A 23,569-nucleotide genomic window follows, 5' to 3' on the forward strand; every position below is an offset into this window, starting at 1 on the left:
GAGCAGCTTTTCTCCCGGAGGCGGGGGTAGGTCAGGGTGCCTCTAACCCACTAACCCCTCACAGCAGCAGCGGCCCTCTGTGCTCTCCCCTCGCTGGCTCTGCTCCGTGCTGAATTGGCACAGCTTCACCCCGTGGCCTCTACTCCGTTATGAAGGGCTGGTTTTGAGATTGGCTGCCGGGCCTGAGGAGGGTTCCTCGCAAGGAGTGACTCCTTGTACGTGTCTGTGGTTTTCTCTTGCTCCTTCCCTACTCCTCCCTCACACACTCAGCTCCTCCTCTGAGGCTGTGGGTACAGACGTGGGGCTTGTGACTGCTCTGCTCATCCCAAAATGATGGTAATACCCCTCTTGCCTCATGGTTTGTGAAAGGGGTTTTTGGTTGATTGGGTTTTTGTTTTGTTTTGGTTTTTTTTTAAGTGTTGCCGGACACAACTACTGCGATTTCATGTCCATTTCAAACAGGTACTTGTAGAAGCAACTTGAAAAAAAAAATGTAAAAAACTAATCAATAAAGAAGCTTAAACCTGGTTGGCTTTCTTTGTTTAATTAGCAAAGCTGGATCAGTTTTCACAGGGTGCGGGTGCGGTGACCCGTGCCCCGCGCTTTCTGCGGCGGCAGGGCCGCGCGGGGCCTGCAGCGCTGCCCGGGACACGGGGCCGGCCCGGGCCCCGCGCCAGCGCCCCGCCCCCTGCCAATCACCCGCGGCTCCGCCTCCTGATTGGCTGGGCCGCCATCGCCCCGCCCCTCCCTACCTGTTCCTTTAAACCGCGCCGAGCGCCGCCCCCAGCTCGCCTCCGCTGCTTAATTCGCGCCTCCGCGCCCTCCTATTGGCTGCGAGGGGCGTCGGTCACGGCTCGTGACGCGCCGCGCGCCGTGACGTACCCCCCCACCCAGGAAGCTCCGCCCATTTATTCTCAACTCGGCTCTGGAGGGGAAAAACAATTTCAAGATGGCGGCGGCGCGGACAACAATGGGGGGCCGGGGGTCCGGGCCGGCCCGCGCCTGAGGGCGGCTGCGGGGGGAGCGCGGCGGGCCCCGCCGGGCCCCGCGAGGCGGGCAGGGCTGAGGGAGAGCGGGGCAGCGGAGCGGCGCCGGGCTCGGGGCAGAAGGAGGAAGTGAGGCGGGGGGGAGAGGAGCGGGCGCCGGGCCGGGCGGGGGGAAGAGCCGGGGCGATCCCGGCGGGGAGCGCAGGTAAGGCCGGCGGGAGGGGCGGCGGCGGCCCCGCCATGGCGGGCGCCGGAGCGAGCAGCCGGTGAGCGGCGGCGGCCGCCCCTTCGCCGCCCGGCCCATGGTGCTGCCCCCCTGCCCCATGGCGGAGTTCGTGGTGCCGCGGCACAGCGCGGTGATGGAGCGGCTCCGCCGGCGCATCGAGCTCTGCCGGCGGCACCACAGCGCCTGCGAGTCCCGCTACCAGGCCGTGTCCCCGGAGCGCCTGGAGCTGGAGCGCCAGCAAACCTTCGCCCTGCACCAGCGCTGCCTGCAGGCCAAGGCCAAGCGGGCCGGCAAACACCGGCAGCCGCCCCCGGCGCCGCCGCCGCCCGCTCCCCCTCCGCCCGCCGCCGCCGCGGGGAGCGCCGAGAGGAGCGGAGCCAACGGGCTGGACGGCGAGGCGGCGAGCGCAGAGCAGCAGCACGGCCGCAGCAGCGCCCTGATCGCGGTAAGCGCCGCCCGGGGCCGGGGATGGGGATGGGGCCGGGGAGGGACCGGCGGTCGTGGCCGGCTGGCACCGGGACCTCTGCTCTGGGGCTGCATGGGGAAGGAGAACGAGCTGTCGCGGCTGCTGTGGTGGCCCGCGGTGCGAGGGCTGGCTTGGGGCTGCTGTGCGGAGTGCCCTGGCTGCTGTGTTACAACTCCGCGGCCGATAAGGGCTGTTTTGTTTTCGCTCGTCACCTCTGCACGCTGGAAGAGTATATAAAAACTGTGGCATGGTGGGGTGGGTGTAGTGGCAGGATTTTTGTGATGCTTAGTGTATAAAAACTGTGCCATGGTGGGGTGGGGGTAGTGGCAGGATTTCTGTGATGCTTAAATCATTCAGAGTATTTTGTGAATCATATTTCTGGCTAATTCACCTAAAATGTGTAGTGGCAGGATTTTTGTGATGCTTAAATCATTCAGAGTATTTTGTGAATCATATTTCTGGCTAATTCACCTAAAATGCCCCTGCAGAAACTGTTAGAGGGGTATTAATACTGCGGTGCCTTTGGATATTTGTTTGCTTGCTTAAGTCTTCAGTTTGGGGTATCAGGGTTTTGTGGAGTCATTTGATAAGGATATGCTTATTACTGGGGGGGGAGTTTTAAGACAATGTGTCTGTTAATTCTGGTTCATATTGGAAAGAATTTCAGTGGAAAGGCAGCTGCTTGTTTGCCGCTCACTCTAGTGGGTGTGAGCACTATGAGAATCCCACTCCACCCATTAAAAACTGGCTTAGCTCAAAATCTTAATGTTTCTCTGGCTTCTCTAGCATTTCTGGTTGTCGGGACATATTCACATAGCCCTGTTTGTATATCAAGATAGCTATTGCTTAACTTATTCTGGGCCCTTTAAATATACTGCTGTGTGCTAATGTGTCAGTAATGTAGGTTAGTAGGATAACCTCTTAAAGGCTGCCTGTCCTAATACCTGTCTGCCTTAAAATCAGGTATCTTTAAATGGAAATTATCCAGTAGCACTCTGAGTGTCTTTAAAAGGGGACACTGGGTTAAACATAGATATTCCCAGGTTAATATATAGAATAAATAATATTTTTAGGGTGTTCTGTGTATTTGATTGGATTAGAAAGGAAGGAGGATATACTCCTCTCTGTCTTGGACCTCATTTACTGTTTTTAAAATAGAATCACGATAGAGCTTTTATGTATGCTTGAGTGTCCAGGACATAATGTGAAATACTGAAACACGGGGTTTATTGATGTCATCTTTAGTGTGGTCAGCACTAGGCAGCCTGGGTGCAGTTTGTAGTATTTACAAGATGAACCGAAAGTGTTACTTGACTGAATTGTTTCTGTTCTTGCTAATACACCTCTGAGACTCGAGGACTTGCTGACTGTTGAGAAGACTGAGGTCCTTGTGACACAGTTAGAGCACTTCAGAGGGCTGCTACAGAAGGGTGCTTGAGGAAGAGAGGAAACCTTGTGCATTCCTGACACTGATTCTACAAAACTTTACAGTTAGCTGTTGTTAGCAGACTGATCTTGAATGTAAACTTGTGTCAAAACAAAAATTACTCAAACTTGTTTCTTATTATCTAAAACCTTGGTGGAGGTTTCTGTTTATTTCCTGCTGGGCTCTTGTGCTTTTTGCATATGGGGCTCTACCCCTTAATAATGTGTATTTTCATTACAGTCCAGGCTCTTTAGCATGTCAAATCCTCTTGCTTAAACAGCCACCACACGACTTCATATTGATCTTCTAAAAGAGACATCTCTCTAATTTATTGGTGTTGTTTCTCTTAAATCACTTTGGATGTGGATTTGATCTAATTAGCATCCATTATAATGAGGGCTCTCAACAGCAGCAGGTTCTGAAGTGCACTGCACATCTTGGGGAAGCCCTTGTACAGGAAGCTGCTGCCAGTGGCCAATTTGCACAACAGAAGAGGGGTTTAGTGTGTGAATGACTCTTCCTGGGGCTGGCCTGCTGTTTCCTTCCTAGGATCCATGACTGTGAGCTTAATTGCAGCTGCTGATTCATCACCTCGTTACTGGGGTATAAAGTTGGTTTGCTTAGTAATTCAAGTCTTGGGAAAAAAAACACAACAACAACAACACCTCTGCAGCTAATTTAATTCCTCTGGCCCAGAAGGTCCCTCTAGGTTGGTATTTTACCTCTACCCACCATGTTGCCATTATCAAGACCAAGCATGTGCTTTCAATGGGAGGGATATGGCCTTGATTTCCACTGTTCAATAAAGTTTGGATGAACACCAGAACTATCTTTAAAAAGGTCCTGTACACATCCTTTCTAAAGAGTGCTGCTAGCTCAGTGCAACATGCATTATATCAGCTGTTGCTGCTGTAGCAGTCCAGATTTTTCTGGGAAGCTGCATATCAATCTGCTCTTGGAAATTGGTGCTTTATGTTGACCGTTAATGAAGCATTTATTTTGGTCCCTGAAGGAGAGAGCAGTTCATGTAAAGGTGAAGGCTTTTGTGAGGTCTTGTAGCAGTAGGACATGAAGCTGCATTGCCCCAGCTGTGGACAGTGTGGGCACTGCCAGGTGCTGTGCTGCAGAGCACCCTCTGTAAATCCACAATAGTAACAACAGGGTGGCACCACCACTTCCTCCTTAGTGTCTTGTGTGATTTGTCACATGGGCAGAATCAGATATTTTCTCTTCCATTAGTCTTTTCTCTGGTTTAGATCCTGACGTTAGATGGATCTTGCTTACAGACAGAAGTAAGGGGTAGATTCTTCCTTGTTTTCTTACTAAGCAGCTGTAAAATTTGAGCAACAGAAACTGAGAGAATACAGCATTGATACAGAAATACCTTGGATTATTTGTGCATCATGTAGGCCTGTCCTTCATTTGAGAAAAATGTTGAAAAACCTTCTAGCTTCCTACTTCTAAAAAACTTCCAGACCATTATTTAATGGGAAATCCAAATGTTGACATCTACTTCCCATTTCTGTTGTTTAACATGACATTATTCAGGCTGTGTTCAAAGTAGAAGATGCTTGATGTTTGGATAACGTGTTTGCTGTGTTCATCTTCCCTTCTTGAGAAACAGGGAAGTTGGGAAGAGATGGGGCTTGTCTCCTAGAACATTTTTTTTCTCTGCCAGGTTCTGATACATGAAAGTTCATCGAATAATGGTGTTTAAATTCTCTGCAAGAGAAGGGCTGGCTTCCTTACATTTCTGTGGTAGACAATAAGGCAGTGTGTGGCTGAGCTGAACAGAAGGCGTTTCATTGACATGTGAATGAGGAGAATGGCAAAGATCTGGATTTTCATCTCCACTCCTTGTTTTATGATGTGGTGTCTTGGAAGGAGAGCTGCTGCCTGTTTCTTACTGGGTTTTTTCCCCCACCTGAGAGCAGTTGTTGTGCAGAGAGCTTGCTTTGTCTAGGACTGCCACAAAACCACAAACAGTATTTCTGGAATGAGCACAGAAGTCGAGTCAGTGGCCTGTCTTGAGAAGGCTTTGTGTTAAAGCTGAAGAGCAGCATTTATTTGGGAGTGATAGATGTTTTGCATTAATATTAGTTAAATAATAAATTAAGCAAAGGCACCAAGTAAACAGTTTTAAATGAAATTGAAGTCCAAGGAGAGCAATGCAGTGTTTCTTGGTTGAAAGACCTAAAGTAATAAATTAAAGGGAATGGATTGCCCATAGTGTACTGACAAGTGTTAATGATGTTCCTCTAACAAAGCTCAGGCTGGTGCTCTAACAGTTCAGAAGACCTCATTTTTGTGTAAGCTGTGGTGTAGGGGTGTTAAATTGTGAAATTATGTTTTACCACAAAGATAGCAAATTATTTACATGTTATTTATATATAGCTGTGGTGCAGTGTAGTCTTGCCACCATTGTTTGTTTTTGCTGACAAGTCTGATAGTTTGTTGCCCAACAACTCAGACAGGTTTTTCTTTGTCTCCTTTTAATTCTCTGTGAGGTATTGTTTTATGTTTGAAACATTTCCCTTACCAGATTAGTTAGATATGCAGTGATGTTTCCTAAGTTGTAAGGATCTGGGAGTGACTGAGCTGCTGCTGCTGCTGTTTAAGTTCAAGTGAGGTGGAGGATCCGGCATTGCAGCTGAAGGCACAGGAGTTTTTTTGATTCAGCAGAACAATTCCTGTAGCAGAAGCTGCCCCTTGTGACTAATGCAGGCTTGGGATATTTATAGACATGCCTATCCACAGCCCTTCTTCACTCCAGCAGGCAGTCACCCAAATACAAAAGTCTGCTGGAATTAAAGTAAAAATTAAAATGAGTCCAGCAGTTTGGTTCTGACAGCACAGTGGAATGCAGGAGCACATTGTGTAATAAAATGCTTTCCTTGCAGGGGGAATGCAGCTTTGGAAGCTGAGGGTAGATGCACAGTAAAGGGGGAGTTCTTTCTGTGGTGTGTAGTCAGAATGTTGTGTTTTCTATCCAGAATTCATACACTACAATGTCTGGTATTTGCATTGTTATTCCAGCTTAAGGAGTTGTCATTTTTGTTGCTCTTGTTGTTAGTGAGGCAGGAGAGAAGAATCAGTGTCTGTACAGCACCTACTGTGAATTCTGGTCATGGGGGCTTATCTGTGCTGCAGTACTGCCACTTCCATGGCAGAAAAATGGATGTATTCTGATTTGGTTTCCCCTTCTAGTTGAGAATGTTAGGAGCCATATTTGAGCTAGTTTTTTATTATGCTTGTAGTCTAATACAGCATTTATTCTTTGAAAATGTCCAGCCTAGGAGCCATATTGGAGCTAGCTTTTATTATGCTTGTAGTCTAATACAGCATTTCTTCTTTGAAAATGTCCAGCATTGTGTTTCTCTTGCTAGTATATCAGAACAAATTCTTGTGGACTTAATTCTGATATTGAAATGATAAACTAATTTTAAATAAAATACAAAATATTAAAGCTCTACTGAATCCTGTAAGAATATTTAAATCTCTGTAACAGATGCTTTAAAAAGCTAAATAAGAACATTACAGAGCCTGAAAGGCACACTATGAGTACCAGATTTTTAAGGAGTTTCTTTTCTGCCATGTTCCTGAGGTGGTTTGTTTTTTGTTTTTTTTTTTTAAATGAAACCTGCATAATGTTTGTGTGTATATATATATATGTATCTATATATATACATGTATTACATGTATTTACCATCTCCAGTTACAGGTCTCAAAGTATAGCAAAGTACTGGATTTTTGCAAAGGCACTTTAGCTGACTGTTCAGTTTAGCTGTTCTGAATGGTAGAGGGTTTTTTGCTTTCAAGCAAATAATGTGATCTAAACTTTCATGCCTGTTAAGTTCTAATGCATTGAAATGTCATTGGTTTCAGATTATTATCTAAATCTAGTTTCAGGTATTAAGTCCACACCAAAATAGTCAACACCAAACAAACAAACACAAAAACCTGAACAAAAAACCCAAGAAAACCAATCAGAACAACTTTGTACCAGTGTTTTGATCAGTGATTCATGCCCCTTCCCACCAAGGTAAGAGAGCACTGCCCTGGCCTCTGAAGTTTTGAACTCTGCCAGTGCTAAAAGACAAGCAATAGATTAAGTTTTCAAGCTTTTCTGGTTTCTTGTTGAGCTTCTGATGTAGTTCTTGGACAGCTTTTATGAAGTCAGTCACTTTGCCCCTGCAGTGAAACCACAGTAGGGCTGAGCACCATTATGGTAAAACTGGTGGGTTTAAGACAGAGGTTGAATATATCAAAATGCTTTGTGTGCTCTGTTTTCTTGGGAGCTTTGTCATTTGTCTGGGCATGCATCCATCTCTGGCATTGCAGGCCTGTGTCCTTGTCAGTGTGTGAGTTACATGGCCAGAGGCTGCTGTGCTGGACACCTTTTGTTGTCATGGATGCCACCTGGGTTTTGTCAGCTTGTGTTCCCTGCATGAGGAATGCACAGTTGAGCATGTGTGCTCCTGCCAAGGAAGTGTTTATGGCCATCATGAGGACTGTGTTCTGCTCACGTGAATAAAATGCAGCTCAGGTGATGGAGGAAGTGCAGCCTGTGGCCCTTCAGTGGCTCTTTGACAAACTCTGTCCTGTCATGGGCAAGGGACCAAAGCCAGCTCACATCTCCTGCCTTGCACTGTCCCTATATTGGTATAATACTGCAGATAAATGCTTTTGGGGTAATATTTTTAGGTTTTTAGGCATAGCAGTGATGTAGAAAGTTCATCTTTTGTTGGAAAATTGAATAGGCTGAGAAAATGAGAGAACACTTCTGTATCTGATCTTGTGACAGTGGAAGTGATTGGCTCAGTGTTACATATAAAATGGATTGATTCTGCAAAGGAAACCATGGACAGCGTACTGGAGGAACACTGTGCCTTACAGGGTGGTAATGAACAAAAAAATTAAAGCTGAAAGGGTTTTCTTAGCAAGTAGCAAGCTATGCTTTACTTCATCCTTGTGTTGGTTGGTTTTTTTCATGAGTTTTGGCTGAAGAGAACAGGTTTTTCTTGCCTTGAGAACTCTGTTGGAGCAGCTTGATATGTAGATAGCTTGCAGTCTGACTTGTATCTCACATGCAGCTTGTTATTTTTCCCCTCAGACCAGATTATTTGGATAGACAGAGACAAACTGGGGAGGACCTTAATCTCCCTTTTTCCACCAAAGGAATACAGTTTTAGGTGAAAGGAGGATTTTGTCCCAAGCAAGTTACAGTCAAAATGTCTCCAAGGATCAGATATCTTAGTGTTATGACTGTTAAAATCCATAGAGATCTGAGAGTTCCTGAGCTGGATATTAGGGGTCTGTGTCTTTTCCTACACTGCAGTGAGTTTGGCTCACAAAAGTCATTATTTTGATGTAAGTTTTCAGGGAGTAGGGTTTTTCCCTAACTATTTAGAATTAAGGAGGACCCATTCCCAAACTTTGAGTAATTTGACTCATCATATAACCTTGGGCAAGTTACTCATCCACCTTGAGCTTCAGTTTTCCAGGTGGGAGTATGAAGTAAACAATGAGAAATGCTGAAAGCCAAATGTTCTGATGGAGTTGAGGTTTTTTGCTCTCTGTTTTGTCTTTTTACAAAAAAAAAGTAAATTCCTGTTATTTTTTCTAGTTGGTATTTGAAAAATTCACTAGAGAGCTGCTACTCCAAGCTAAGGACCTGCTGTTCAAATTAAGAGATTTCAAGTTCCAGCCTCCTCTCCAGATGTACACCTCACCTCATCCTACTCAGTCTTCTGCTGATCTTGCTATTCTGCTGCTATTTCCATGAGCCATCTAGAAGATCACAGTCTCCAGGGAAGCTGGAGTCTGTCCCACAGATAAAAATAAGGCTTTGCTGTTACCTGTGCAAGCATTAAACAAATAGTGGGGTTTTTTTGCTGTTACCTGTGCAGGAATTAAACAGATGGTCTGGGGTTTCTTTGCCCCCAAAGATCAGCTCACTGTAGACGGTTAAAAAAAATAGGAACAATTAACTGTGAACCAGTCCTTCTGTCTGTAAATCAAAGAATGCTGTTGCTCAGGCAAGTGTGTAAAGTTCTTCTGATAATTTATGCTGGCCCTACATCCAGCCTGCTGCTTGAATGCTGAGATCTTGAGGTTTCCCGTTTTTCTTTGGATGAGAGTTTTCCCCAAGGGTTAGTGGACTGCCTTGTGAGCACTGCAGGTAATATGAAAAGAACCATACTTATCTTGAGGTTTGTTTGGTGAGCTGCTTTCCTGCCACCTGAGAGGGCTGTTCAGTGACCCCACACCTCAGATGGGTGGCTCTTGGTGGAGATTCCTCTCGAGTGTCCTGCTGAGGTGCACCGTGTGTCTCACCCAGGCTGGAGCTGATGGCAGTTCCCTCTTCAAGCTCCCCACGCTGTTGCAGCAGCGTCTCTGCCCTGCAGGTTTGTCTGCGTTGGTGGAGCGTTCCAGCACCAGCAAAGCTCAGACTTTTTTACAGAATGCACCTGAGGGAAGGAAAAGTTTATAGTCACCTTTGATGTGTGCAGGAATTCTGTTTTCAGATGCTTTTGAGGTCAATAGAAAGAACATTTTATTTGCAAGAATGCTGGCAAGAAGGAGAAGTTGAACAAAGGTGCTCTGGCTGTGAGGCTGCTGCTGTAGCCGCTGGTCGCTTCTAGGTGGCACCACGAGAAAGAGAATCTGTGCCTTCACCATCTGTGAGAGGCCAACCGTGGAGCTGCTTGGGGCTCTGGTGGTCAGAGCAGCTGGCAAATACTTCAGGAGAAAAGAGGAAAGGAATGAACTTGCTCTGCTGTGATAGAACTGGCTGAACTCTGAATTGCGTTTTCCACAAGTGTGAAGCAATGGTCGCTAAGTGACAAATTGGCTTTGCTTCAGTGCCAAAAGTGTGATTGTGTACAAAATTTATATACACAGTTCTTCTCTAAAAGTTATTATCACAAGAGAATGACTCCTTTTTTCTAAATATTTAAATGTGGGACTGCTTTATAAATATTTAAATGTGAGACTCATAAAAGAGTCTTGTGGAACAATTATACTGTATATGTACGTAGATCAAATATAATACAGGTTTTTATTCCCATCTGAAATTTGATTCTTAACATTATTTAATGTTTTTCTCCTTTTAAATAGGAAAAATCATAACATATTCTAGTTCACAGCCATTTTTCAACTTTTTGTTGTTGTCAGAGTATATGACAGCTTCTATGAAGGAGGGGGTGTCTGTTTAAAGTAGTACATGTTTTTTGAAAAATTTCTGTAAGAGATTATAGTGAGGAAGTAATCTCATGTGCTGACTTGTAAAACAAAATGTTACCAAAACAAAGATGCAATCTTTGATATTTTTTTTTTTCTGAAATGCTTTGTTCAGAGCAAGACAATGTTCTGGTAAGAAATAAAAATCCAGATCTGTGTAACATACAACTACATAACTAAAATATTCCTTTTCTTTTTCAGCAGCTCCATGAGACTGTGAAAAGAAAGCTTGATAGTGCTGCTTCCCCTCAGAATGGAGACCAGCAGAATGGCTATGGTGATGTGTTTTCTGTGTCCAAGAAACTGCGTCGTGAGGATGGTCTGGGAGTGAGTGGTTCTTCCAATGGAATGCCCCCTGTGTCTCCACTTCATCATCTTGACAAGAAATCTGGTACTGGTGATACCTTGCAACTTAATGGGAAACATCCAATGGGGCTCGATGGCATCAGCAAGAAGTGTCTTCCAGATTCCAGCCTGCAGATGAATGGAGGTGGTGATGCTGATGATTCATTTCCTCTGAGTTTGAACAAAGAGCTGAAGCAGGAGCCTGTAGATGAGCTTCCCTGTATGAATCCTGTAGCAGGGGGTTCTATATCTCAGAATAACCTGATGCCTGATCTTAATCTAAACGAGCAAGAATGGAAGGAACTTATTGAGGAGCTCAATAGATCAGTGCCCGATGAAGACATGAAGGATCTCTTTAATGATGACTTTGAAGACAAAAAAGATGCAGATTCTTCAAATTCAGCTGCACAGACTCCATTACCACAAGATATTAACATAAAGACTGAGTTTTCCCCAGCACCCTTTGAACAAGAACAGCTGGGATCTCCCCAGGTTAGACCTACTTCTTCAGGTTCAGCATTTATTGGTGCTGCTTCTGTACCTGTAAGTGCCGCTTCTACAACGGTGGTTAGTTCTCAGGCTATGTTCCAGCCTTCCACTCAGTCAATGACTGAAAATCCTAATCAGCCCCTGATGCAGGCATCAAACCACTCTCAGAACATCCAGAGGCCTGTGTTGTTACCTGGGAAGTGTGCAGGAAGTGCCAAAGAAATGTCCTCTGCTCATCAACTTCAGCAGATTGCTGCAAAGCAGAAGAGAGATCAGATGTTGCAGAACCAGCAACAAGCTTCACAAGTCCACCAAACAAATCAGATGTCGACGTGGCAGCAGCCTGGGCCTTCTCATAGTCCACTGGCTGTCCCATATACCATGGAAAATCCTACCAGCCCATCAGTTTATCAACCAGACTTCAACAATCAGAAACTCATGATGCCTAATTTGGGCAATAAAAGCTCCCCAAGAGCTGGAGGCAATTATCATGTGAACATTTTGGGTCATCAGCAAAACAGCTTGAACCAGAACCCTGTGAACAGTCAAAGCTCTATGCTGGACTATGGGAACACCAAACCTCTTTCCCATTACAAAGCAGAGTGTGAGCAGGGGGTGGCAGTGCCTGGGCAGAACAAGACTCCCATGCTGGCATACATCCAGCAGCGCCAGCAGCCACCACTGTCCCACGTAGGTGACGACCAAAATGGGATGATCCTGTTGAAACCCAAGCCTGGAAACATCGCCTACCGACTGCCACATGGTCAGGTGAATGTCCTGAGTTACCTTTGCTCAGTAGCAGATTTAAGGTTGGTGGGTAGGTAAGGCTGGAGTGCAGATTCCTTGGTATAGTTTCAAATGTTTTCATTGATTTTAAAGAGAAAAATCCTATATACAAGAATCTTAGACAAGAATCATGAGGTCTTTTTTCCACTGGGGACAGTTTTTAATACTGGGTTCTAGGTCATGTAACATGTGATTTGCAGCTTAATATACTTTGTGGGCAACAAATTATGTCGTGCTTCACAGAAACTTCTACTTACAAAGATAAATAGATGCTTTGTAAACTTTTGACTAAAATAACTTGTATAAAACTGTAGTGTTACACAGTGTTCTCAAAGAATCTTTGATTTCTTTACCTTGTTTTTAGTCCCTACTTGTGTCAGAGTTGGCTTACTATTAAAAGACCTTTTCCAGGGAGGTGGAAGTGGGGGCTGCATTCCTGATTTCTTGGGTGTTCCATGGAGCTTTTCAGTTCTATGGATTTTTATTGGTTAAGTCTCTGGGTATTGGGAAAGCATGGCATTGGAGAGAAATATATCATTAAGAATGAATAATGGTAATGTTTGTTTGCTTGAAGCATATGCTTCAGGTTTTCCTGTAACAGAAAATTCCAGATGGTGCTCCTTTGCCTTGTATAGAACTGTTACTACAGGTATGCTGCAGGTGAAAATTTCTGCAGTAGTGGGTGGAAGTATGGACTCATTGGATTCTGTAACATGTACCTGCAATGCACATACAAGAGGGCTTGTTGAAAAGAAAAAGTATTTGATTAAAGTTCCTCCAGCAAAAACTGTTTGAGATCCAACTCTAGTCATATGTTCCCTCAACAAAACAGAAAACCTGTGAAAAAGCTCTGATTAGTGGGTGATAAAGACCACACTGGTGTACAAATAGGAATTTGAGATCAATGTGTGCTTCATAAAAAAAATTAATCTCTTTGAAAGCTGGCAGAAGTAACAGTCTAACAGCATTTTGATGGAAGAACAGTAGAGATGATTGTGTATGTCATGTCTCCCCCTCACTGAAAAACATGAGGGTGACCTTGTGTCTACATTGCCACACTTGCACTGAGCTAACAGAAATACTGATGTAAGCTTTGGGAGAATTTCTCAAAAGCTTGCACACAGAACAATTTAGTGCAGCATTCCTTGTATTTGGCTGGTGAGTCCTTATGAAACTGCAAAGTGAGAACCAACAGCTGAACCCATTAGCTGAATGCTTAAATTAAACATAACATTTGTTTAAGTAGAGATGAGGCTGAACTGCACTTTAAAATGATGAAAACTGTCAAATTTCAAAGGGATTTGCTGGTACTAAGAGGGCAGTATCAGCTCTTGAATGTTTCCTGTTATTTTTGCTTATCCCAAATACCAGTCTCAAAAAAAAGACAAGAAATGCGGACTTAAGAAAAATTAATAATATCACTTATCTCTAGTAGTATTTTTGTCTGTGGATTTTTTGTCTGTGGATTGCTGGAAAAATACTTAAGACCCATTTTGACTAGTGGAAGCCTTCTCCCCTTCACCTGCAAATAGTAAATTCTCTGATACTAAAAAAAAAGCAACTTTAGATTGGGAGACATAAACACTTGCAGAATGAAATGTTGACAGAATAGGCAGGATTTCAATAAATGCTTTGTATAACAAAAATATAAAATGTAGTGTTTGAAAAACTGCTACCAAAATTAGCTGAAGCTGGAGTGTTTGAAGAGCAGTTTGCAAGTGCCTGAAAAAAGCACACAGAGCTGTACTGACCTGTTTGAGCTGGAAATTGGGAAGAACTTTGAGACTGGAATTTAAGCCTCTATTCCTAAATGTTATGGAGCTTCTGACCCTAACTCCAGACTGGCAGTTCTGTGTCTGGCAGTGTACAGATGTGAAGAAGTTACTGCATTTCTGTAACTTTTGTCACTTTTCCTATGTTCTGCAGGATCAGAACCCAGCTCCTGCTGTTCCTCGTGTTCCTGTTTCTGTCCCGGGCCCTGGGGTGGGTGCCCAGGCTCCAAATGTCTCCATGGCAGGTAACCACAGCAACTCAGCTTATCAGCAGCAAGCAGCAGTGATGAAGCAACACCAAATGCTGATGGACCAGCAGAAACAGAGAGAGCAGCAACAAAAGCATCTGCTCATGGAGCAACAGAAGCAGCAATTCCTAATGGAACAGAGGCAGCAGCATTTGCTGGCAGAACAGGTGAGAGGTGCCAGCTATCTATTAATTTGTGCTGCTTTGCTTTGGTGCATGCAATAACATTTGGTGTTTTAGAATCAGAGAATAGCTTGGGAAAGACCTTAAAAATCACCTCAGTTCCAGCTCCTCTGCCATGGCCAGGGACACCTTCCACTAGACCAGGTTGCTCCAAGCTCCATCCAACCTGGCCTTGAAACATTTCCAGGGATGGGGCAGCCACAGCTTCTCTGGACAGCCTGTTCCAATGCCTCACCACACTCACAGTAAATAATTTCTTCCTAATATCTAATCTGAACCTAACCTCCTCCAGATGGAGGTCTTGGGTTCCCCCTTGCTCTATCACTTCATGCTCTTTTGAGACAACTTCCCCCTCCAGCCTTCTTATAAGCCCCGTTTAGGTACTGAAAAGTGCTCTAAGGTCTCCCTGAATCATCTGCCCATCAGAAGCTTTAAGAAAGAAGGAAATGATAGTCTCCTCTGAACTGAAAATGTATGACAGCCCATTTTGTGGGGAAGGTTGTAGTAGAACATGCAGGACTGTGGAGCTATGGCTGTGCCAAGTCCTAGCCAATGGGTCTTTTATCACCTGGAGACATCCTGATGAAATTGAGGTCTCAATAGAGGTGACAGAAAAACCCCCTCAGTTCTGAAGCCACTGTAGACAAAACTTAGTAATGTGGTTGGCAGTGTATGAGTGTTGCTAAAGATATGTTTTTGATATTTCAGTTAAAACAGTTTGGATTAGGGGAATACTGTGGGGGAATTATATTATTAAAGACTGAAAGAAAATGCCCAAATCATCAATAAAATCACATCTTCTCTATGAGTTATGTGATCTATAAGCTTAGAATACTTTAGTAAATCAGTCAGCCTTTGGTGACTTGTCTGTTAATATCAAATATCAAAGATGAGTAATCATTATTCTCCAGAATGTTAACAAACAGGTATTCTTTGAGAGCAGGTGGGGAGAAAGGAAGTATGGGTGTGACCTCCTGTTTGTGCTTTTGCATGTCTGGTGGATGGTGATCATTAGAGCTTTGTTAGAGCTCTTAGAGCTGTGGCCCAGTAGGTTTCCTTAGAACAATAATGGACCTAACAGGTGTCAGACCTCTCTAAACAGTGGGGAGGTGATAAGTAGCATATCTCAAACATAGCATTAAAATATTATTTTCCTATCTGTTTGCTTCTGTTTTGCAGCACATGCTGCTGCAGTAAATATCAGTATTATGAAAATACTCGTGTCCTAGTTATGGTAACTACAGTTAACTTCTGTAGTTTCCATTTTTCTATAGTGATGTTGGGACTCTGGTCCCAAATAAGGAGTGGCTTTGCCTTGGAGCTGAACAGCTTTAGGCCCTGCATTTGCCACATTTATTGGCCTTGTGCTGCCTAGTCAAGCTAGGTCTTGTTAGCATTCTGATTTGATACTTGTTCCTTTGGATACACATGATACTGGATGTAGTTTTACAAAAAGATTTCTGAATCTGCTGATGTCTGCTTTGCAGGAAACTTGTAGTTTCAGGTAGCTCCAGTGCCATTCCCTGCCACTATAAATTTGTCTTTTCACTTGGCGTTCTGCGTATTTTTTCATTTTCTTCTCCAGACCAGGTTCTGCAGTTCTTGGTTTCTCTCAGAGCTATGGCATCTCTTGTTGGCTTCTGTGGTCAGCCTCTTTCAGGTCTGACTGGTCCTGCAAGCAGCAGGTCCTCTGTCAAGCAGCCTGCCCTCTTCATTCCTGTGCATGTCTCAACAGCTTCGCAGCTGGAGACTTTGGGAAGGGTGGTAGCGATGTGTATCTGCTGTTTGTTACTTTGCACCAGGCTCTTCTGTAAAGGCTCTGCCTTGTGTCTTTACCCCAATACTCTTGGAAGGGAATTTCTGTCCCCTGCTGTGCTCTGTGTAACTTTTTTGATAAGTAGATAGTTGTGCATTGTATCACTACTTGATTAGCTCAGAATTTCAGTCTGGCTGAAGGTATCTATGGAAGAAGAGACAGAAATGCTGTACCTGATACATTTCATATTGTAAAAGCAGCCAGGTGGCTGTTGACACTGTCAAAATCTGAGTCTACTGTCACTACATCTACATTCCCCTCAAGAGTTTAAATTTCATTTTCCCACAAAGTTTCCTAATAAAAAATTTGCTTGGTTTATTTTTCAAATGGTTTGAGTATAAAATAGGTGTGGGTTGAATCTGCTTTTATTTTAAAGAGGTACAATTATTCTGTGTCATGAGTAGGGTTTGTTTCAGTTGATCAGTGAGTTGCTAAGAAAGTGGTTTGAAACAATGGTTGCAAAACCTGTGTGACTTCTATTATGGACTTAGTTCTGCAGTTTTTCATAATCTAGGAAAACCTGTGATATATGAGAATATGGATTTGTGTGTATCTTTTCATGTTTGCAGACAAAGACTAGAAAATATTTACGTGTTCAGTTTTTGATATTTTTTACTTGAACTTTTATTGTTTTCTAAAGAGGGGTCTAAAATATATTGATTTGGAAATAAAGACCAAAAAAAAGTAAATGTGGGGTTTTTTATACACTCACTTTTACTCTTTTTGTACACATATCTCTTTTTGTCTTTAGAGTATTGCTAAAAATGCCCGTTGATTATGTTACTGATGAGGAGACTAGCATCTCAGATTTTCAATCTCTGAAAAGCTTCAGACATGCACTGCAGTAACTCTTGCAGTGCATGCTGTTGTCTCTGAGATCCTGGTCTTGTCACTCAGATTAAACTGTGTTTGAGCCTTGAGAACAAAGTCTGAAGTGACTCTAGGGCTGCAGAAGCCCCTTTGATTACCAGCTGTGCATAAAACTATGCAGACAACTTGTTTTTCTCCAAGCCAGCCCTTGGAAAAAGCTTGCTCTGTTTTCAAACAACCTTGCATTGGACATTTTTTAGGAGAAGCAGCGGCAGCAGCAGGAGCAGCAGCTGCAGCGGCACCTGACGCGGCCTCCTCCCCAGTACCAGGACCAGCCCCAGAACCCCTACCAGCAGCAGGTTGGACAGTTCACAGGTGAGAAAACATGGCACTTGAAACAATAGCAGAAAAAATACCAGGAGTGAAAAACAAGGTGTCTTCAAATTTCCTGGATTGGATAGCTTTTAATTAATTTATTACATGTCACTGTGCCTTAAAAGCTCTTGACCTGTAGTCTGATTCAGTTACAAATTAACAGCTTCCCTGGTTGCAGGTATCTGGGACAACTTAAGCTTCTGATTCTTAATGTTGTTTGGGAAATTAGTGAAATTTTTAAGTACCTTCATTGTTCTATAGGCCTTTTTTATACTTCTATTTCATTGTGCAGGTTGAAAATTCTGTCTTTGATATATTAAGATTCAGAGGGTTTTTTTCTGAAGCCTGACATCCCTACTGCCTGTATCTATCACAGGCCCTCATTAAAGAAAGATAAGTGGTGTGTTATTTCTCTCATCTCTAGGATGAGTTTAAAAGTCTTTAACATTTTTATCCCTTCTACCTTTAAAAGGGCATGCAATTTGAGTTCTCTTCATTACATGTGAAGTGTTCTAAGTGGGGTTTTTTGTGTGAGAAGCAGCTTCGTATGTCTGTAGTGTATTAATTCTGTTAAATTTCCCTTCATTTTGTTTTCTTACTCTCCATGTTCCTGCAGAAATAAATACTGAAGGGGTAAGATGCAAATGGAAATGTAATACCCTTACCCTGACAGTGTTCGTGCCTGTGCAGTGTCAAGTGCAGCTACAACTGGGTTTTGTTACTTAACTGGAAAAACTCAATGCCAGTACAAAAGAATTGTGTGCTACACAGGCATCAGTAGCATCCTTCAACTGTTGCATTGAAACATGTTTTATCTTGCCACCTTTCTATTGAAAGATAGGCATACAACTGTTAGAAATAGAGTAAGTTTTGCTATAATGAACTTCAGTTCTATTAAAAATATTTTTTCTTTGTGATGATGATTGCAACTATTTTTTGCATCTTAAATCCTGATATGTGTGCTATCTCTTCACTGTAAATATTGTCACAGTAAGACTCTTCCCCCACCCATCCGTTCCTTCAACACTGATGTTTTTATTATGTACTTTGTTGATAATTAATTCAATATAATTTGAATTTATTTTTGATAATTCTGTTTTTATTCAGATAGGATGTTAGTAATAATGGAGATCCAGTATTCCTCAGCTATCATAAAATATGAAAAAATTCTGCAGCTTACTTTTAGAGAAATTATTAGTGTAGGTAGGTTCCCCTGGTCAACTCAAAGAGTGGGGGGGGGTGTGACATGCACTACACTTTACAGAGTTTTTCTGCTTTTTTTTTGCCTCAAATAGGGGGCTGTTTCTTCTACAAGAAGAAATTTTGAACTCAGAATTTGCAATAACAAAGGACCGTATTTGGTTGGCTGAGAAGACATTTTTCCAAATCACCTTGCTTGGCTGTCAGCACTGCATATTAACATAGTGAATACTTGACTGTGAAAATCCAAAAGATACTTGACCAAAAATTTCTGAATTAGATATTTCTATATTAGACAAACAGAAGATATTCCTGGAATTGGGAAAACGCAGAACTGGCAACTCTGCAATTGTATGATAAGAGATGCACTCTTGTTTATGCATGGAATGACTGACAGTGTGTGTGTGTGCAATAAGAGGTATTTTTAACAGCTTAGTAAATTGTGCGTGCACTTCAAAGTATAGATGTTTACCTTTGTTCACAAAGAAATATCAGAGTCCTGCCTTTAAAGTCATAATTTTTTTTAAATTAGTGATGTTGAACTCTTAGAAGTGGTATTCAGATTTTTTTAGGACATTGGCATATCTGTGTTTGAGATCAAGGTGAGGTGCTAACTGCAGCCACAGTTGACACTCTTTAATTAAACTCCTGCTCTCTGTGTGTTGCTTGCAGAGGTCAATTTATACAAATGCAGCTGCATCTCTCTTGTGGGTTATTGTGCCTACAAGCCTGGTTGGCTCTGGTTGAACCTGAGGTATTTAATGAACAAAATATTTCTTTTATTTCAGGGTCATCTTCAGCCATGCCTGGGGTCAGTAATTTAGGACAGTCCAGCTCCGGCAGTCCTCGGCTGTTTCCTCAGAGCCAGAACATTATTCCCATGGGACCTGGACACACTCCTGTTGCTCCCCTGCAGTCAGGCTCCAGCCAGCAGGAGCGGGGGGTGTCTCAGTACCCCAGCATGCAGAACATGCAGCGTGGGGGGTTGTACAACCTGGCAGGTGGCATGAGCCAGATGGTTGCCCAGCACACGACTCCGAGTGCCAACGGACAGACCCCGATGCAGAGACAGGGCAGCTTGGGCCAGGGCACTGCTGTTCCTGCTGCCTACGGGCAGAACACCTTACCAAACTCAAATATTTCTCAGCAGCACAATAAAGGTGCACTGAATGCAACCTTATCTAAGCCACAGATGTCCAGAGTACCAGCTGCTATGGGGGCTCAAAATCCATCTTGGCAACACCAAGGTATCCCTAATATTAACAACCAGACACAAGCAAACAGTGGCTTAGGACCATTTACTGCCAACTCCTCTTTCCACATGCAGCAGACACATCTAAAGATGTCCAACCAGCAGTTTGCCCAGGGAATGCCTCAGGTAAGCCTAAGCACCAGCAGGCCCATGACCTCGATGAACGCTGCCGTCTCTGGGCAGATGCTCCCGTCCTCTTTGGGAGCGCAGCCGCGGACAAACGCACCCGCACAGCAGCAGGTACCCGCACAGCAAGTCCTGCCTGGCATCAACCAGACTGTTCCAGACCTGAATGCTTTCAACCAGAACCCAAATCAGCAAATTCCCAACAGAGGAAACCTGCACTGTAGCCAAGGGTACCCTGTGAGGACGACCAGTCAGGAGCTGCCTTTTGCCTACAGCGGCCAGTCAGGCAATAATGGACTTCAGAACTTAACTGGTGACACAGATCTGATAGACTCTTTGCTGAAAAACAGGACTTCAGAGGAGTGGATGAATGATTTGGATGAATTGTTAGGAACTCATTAAAATGGGGCTGGGGACAGGGGTTCTACTTTTTTAATTATTTCATGAGATACAAACAACTCTTGGACCAAAAAACCTGTGGCATTGAGGAGACTTGCAGGCATTAGAGGTAAATGGTTGGGAAAAAGACTGGAGCTGCTTCTCACTGAGCGTTGACGCGTGGTCACGGCGCACCAAGCAGGTCTGCAGGAGGAGTGCGCTTTGGCTGCGGCCTCTGAGGAGTCGCACACTTGAACAGGTCAAAAAATACTGTGTCCTAGCCAGCCTTCCAGAAATCTCACTTGCAGTGTTCTAAGACTAAATATTTTAATTATTTAAAAACAAAACAAAAATTCCACAGAACTAGTGCAGAAAGAACGCAAATAGTTGCACAAAATGTGTTTAGGGCTTAGTCTGCAGCTATTACTTGCAATAATTATTTGTTCATAGCTTGACATGCTGTTATAGTACTGTCCATCCAACTTCTGATTTTTGTTTGAGAAGAGGCTGTATGCAACTGAGTATGCTTGCAAAATGTTTGGAATTGTTTCTTTTCCCCGTTGCTGAAGCATGTGCCTGTACTCTCAGTAAGCAAGTGATATTTCACAGTAAATATTTCTAGATGCTGGTAATAGATGAGAAAAAGTATTAAAACCTGGCCAGTTAGTCTAGATAGTCATCTTCATAGATTGTAGTCTTTTAAGCTGCAGTTTGCACTCTGTTGTAGAGAGGCACAGTTCTTGGCTTGTACCTTGCTGTGTTTAAAGGGGGAATTTCTTATGGGAGAACTTTTAAACTATAGTAGGTTTAACATGAATTGTAAAGCCATTTACTTTGCACCTGTTTCTTCATAACTTATTTCCAAAGGTAGTTGTATTTAAATGAAGGCTTTGCTTCATGACAGCTCATCTAGTTTTCTTTGTTGTAAAAAGTAAAACTAACCTTTGAGAACAGTTCATCCCCTGAAGTTAGCAATGAGCACAAGACTTTGTCACTTCAGGATAAAAATGAGGAAAAAAGAATTTGGCTGGGAGGTGGAAAGTCCTTATTAGCAATAATAGCACAGGCAGCCTGGGAGAATACTTGTATCAGGGTTGCTCCAATGTGGAAGTCTCCCCTTTTAAATGCTTTGTTTTTTTTTTTTAATACTGGCTTACAAGTTTGATAATCTTTCTATAGACTGGTGGATTTACTTTTTTAATATCCCTTGAAGCAGATGCTGTTCTTCAGCTCAGCCCAAGGAGACCTCTTATCCATAAGTTGGGGTTGGTCCCAGAAAGGACAAAAACCACAATGGGAACAGTCAATGTTCCAAAGTCCTTACTCTCTACCAAAAAAAATCTCTTATCCACCAACAAACCACCTTGCCTTAATGTTTATTTTAAAATGAAAATAAAGTTGAAAGCTTTTGTTTTAAATGCACAAATACCTCTTCCCTTTCTAAATCCACTTTCTTGGAAAACTCCTCTAAACTTTCTAACCAAACCCAGCATTGTGATTTTAAAAGCAATTTCCTTCAACACAGACTGGCTTCTCTGGGAGTTTTCTGAATTGCAGAATTGTGAGAGAGGGTTTTTTTCCAGAGGGGGTGAAGGGAAGGGAAAGATATCATTGGTTTCAGAGAAGGAAAATATTTTACTGTATCTGCAGCTCCTTTATGAGACAATTTGCACTTTTGAAAACTGCTTTTTTAACACTAATACTTTAACCCTTTCCAAATATGCATGGAACATGGTTTGTCCAGCACACTTAGCTAGTGTGGATGAATTCCGCTCTGTTGATCAGATTTGCTATTTTATCATGTTGAACTGTTGATGAAAGATGTGCATTGATCAGTGGATCCCACCTTTAAACAGTGAATAAAACTTCACTGAAGCAGACTTAATCCCTCATAGAGCTTTTGAAAAGATAACATAAAGATTGTCTTTGGATGGGAAGACGAAGTTGTTGGTGACTTTGGTTGTTGACACTTCTGATATTTTCTAGAATAAGTAGTTGAGATGCAAATAACTGAGCTAGCTTTTCTCATACTGGCAATCTAAGAAAAGAGCTAGTGAGCTTGGTTTACTGTTAAGTTAAACCAAAAACTGGTCCAAGGTAAGTGTCATTAGAAGAGTATAGATATAAACTAGCAATGTCAGGGGAAGGAGTGTTTGCTGTATTTTTAATTTTAAGGGTTAACTTTGCACCAGTGTGCCTTCCCTTCCTGTCGGGGGTGCTTGGGACCTCAATTTCAAGTGACATCTTTCCATGTCACTGTTTTTTTTCTCCCCCTTACAAACACTTAACAGAAATAACAGGGTAGTAGGATTCAGCTTTTCTTTCTCCCTGTTTAGGTTGTGGTGAAATCTGCTCTGTTTTCCAGTAGATTTTGCACACAAACTTGGTTCTGAATAAGTTAAAATACAATCCATCCAGTTGTGATTTCTTAATTGGAGGAAAAGAACATCTGCTGTTTGCATTATTACTACCAAAAAGGCAATCCAGCGAAATGTCCAGGAAAAGGCAGGTGTGCTCTTTCCTCCGCTGTTTCTGGAAGCTAAGGTGGATATTGCTCTGCTTGACCAGAGGGTTTGTTCAGGAAGGTATCTGGGTTTGATGACAGGGCCTTTTCATGGTACTGTTGGAGTACAATTAGGTGTGATTCTAGACAAACTGGCTTTTAATGCCCATTGGTGTCCGTGTGTGAACAGGATCCAAAGAGCCCCTGGCTCTGGCTTTGGTCCCTGTGCACAGAGCACGGTGCCACTGGAACAAGGTTGGAACAGTTCAATGGATTTGAAAATACGGTTTTGATGTACACGGGTGCATGGGCAGGGCTGGGCTCTGCCCTGCTGCCCTGTGATGTGTCACTGGCTGTGTCTGCACTCGGGCTTTCCATTTGCTGCAGCTTCAGAGCAATAAAACCAATCTCCCCTGAACTGAACCCAGCCGGCCGCCCATGGCTTTATTTATAAACTGCGGTTTTGGTTGGGCAGGCAAGGTGAGAGTGTCACTGTGCAACATCCACTGCCTTCCAAAAACCACGATCCAATTGAAAAGGGTGCTCAAAATTTTGTTATACACATTTCCTTTGTGTAAATAAATGTTTACAATTTTATATTAAAGATTTGAATAAGAGTTAGATCTTCTGACTGTATATTTTTTACTTTTTATAGATTTTAAAACTATAATTCTTTATATATGTGTTTGGGGGGTATTATGGTAAGTTTTATGCTTGTAAATGGAGAACAGTTGAATTTGATGCTAACCTTTATGAATTTTTGTCATTGAAATGTATAAAGAGTCCATTAATCCCCTTATTCTTTTACTACAATTACTGGTGCACACCAAAAAGAAATCCTTCACTTCTGTTTTATCATTATAAAATAAATATTTTGCTAGTGTATTAAATATACATGGTGTGACTTTATACATTTGCATGAGCCTAGCATTCAGCATTGT

The 23,569-nt window shown here is 43.0% G+C and overlaps 1 protein-coding gene across 2 annotated transcripts; it reads left to right on the top strand.

Moving 5' to 3' along the window:
* Positions 1 to 929: 929 nt before the first annotated feature.
* MAML1 (mastermind like transcriptional coactivator 1) lies at positions 930 to 23,249 on the top strand. 2 transcript variants are annotated; one of them, XM_039701377.1, is made up of 5 exons: positions 930 to 1,657; positions 10,551 to 11,948; positions 13,893 to 14,153; positions 17,055 to 17,169; positions 19,158 to 20,149. In XM_039701377.1, exons 1-5 carry the CDS (start codon positions 1,289 to 1,291, stop codon positions 20,147 to 20,149), a joined length of 3,135 nt encoding a protein of 1,044 aa, XP_039557311.1. In that variant the 5' UTR covers positions 930 to 1,288. The 2 variants fall into 2 exon arrangements, with proteins under 2 accessions (XP_039557311.1, XP_039557310.1); XM_039701376.1 differs by having other exon boundaries at positions 1,289 to 1,657; positions 10,548 to 11,948; positions 19,158 to 23,249.
* Positions 23,250 to 23,569: the final 320 nt, after the last annotated feature.

Source organism: Passer montanus, unplaced genomic scaffold, assembly GCF_014805655.1.
Source record: "Passer montanus isolate IOZ18808 unplaced genomic scaffold, ASM1480565v1 scaffold15, whole genome shotgun sequence".
In the NCBI taxonomy this organism is placed as follows: domain Eukaryota; kingdom Metazoa; phylum Chordata; class Aves; order Passeriformes; family Passeridae; genus Passer; species Passer montanus.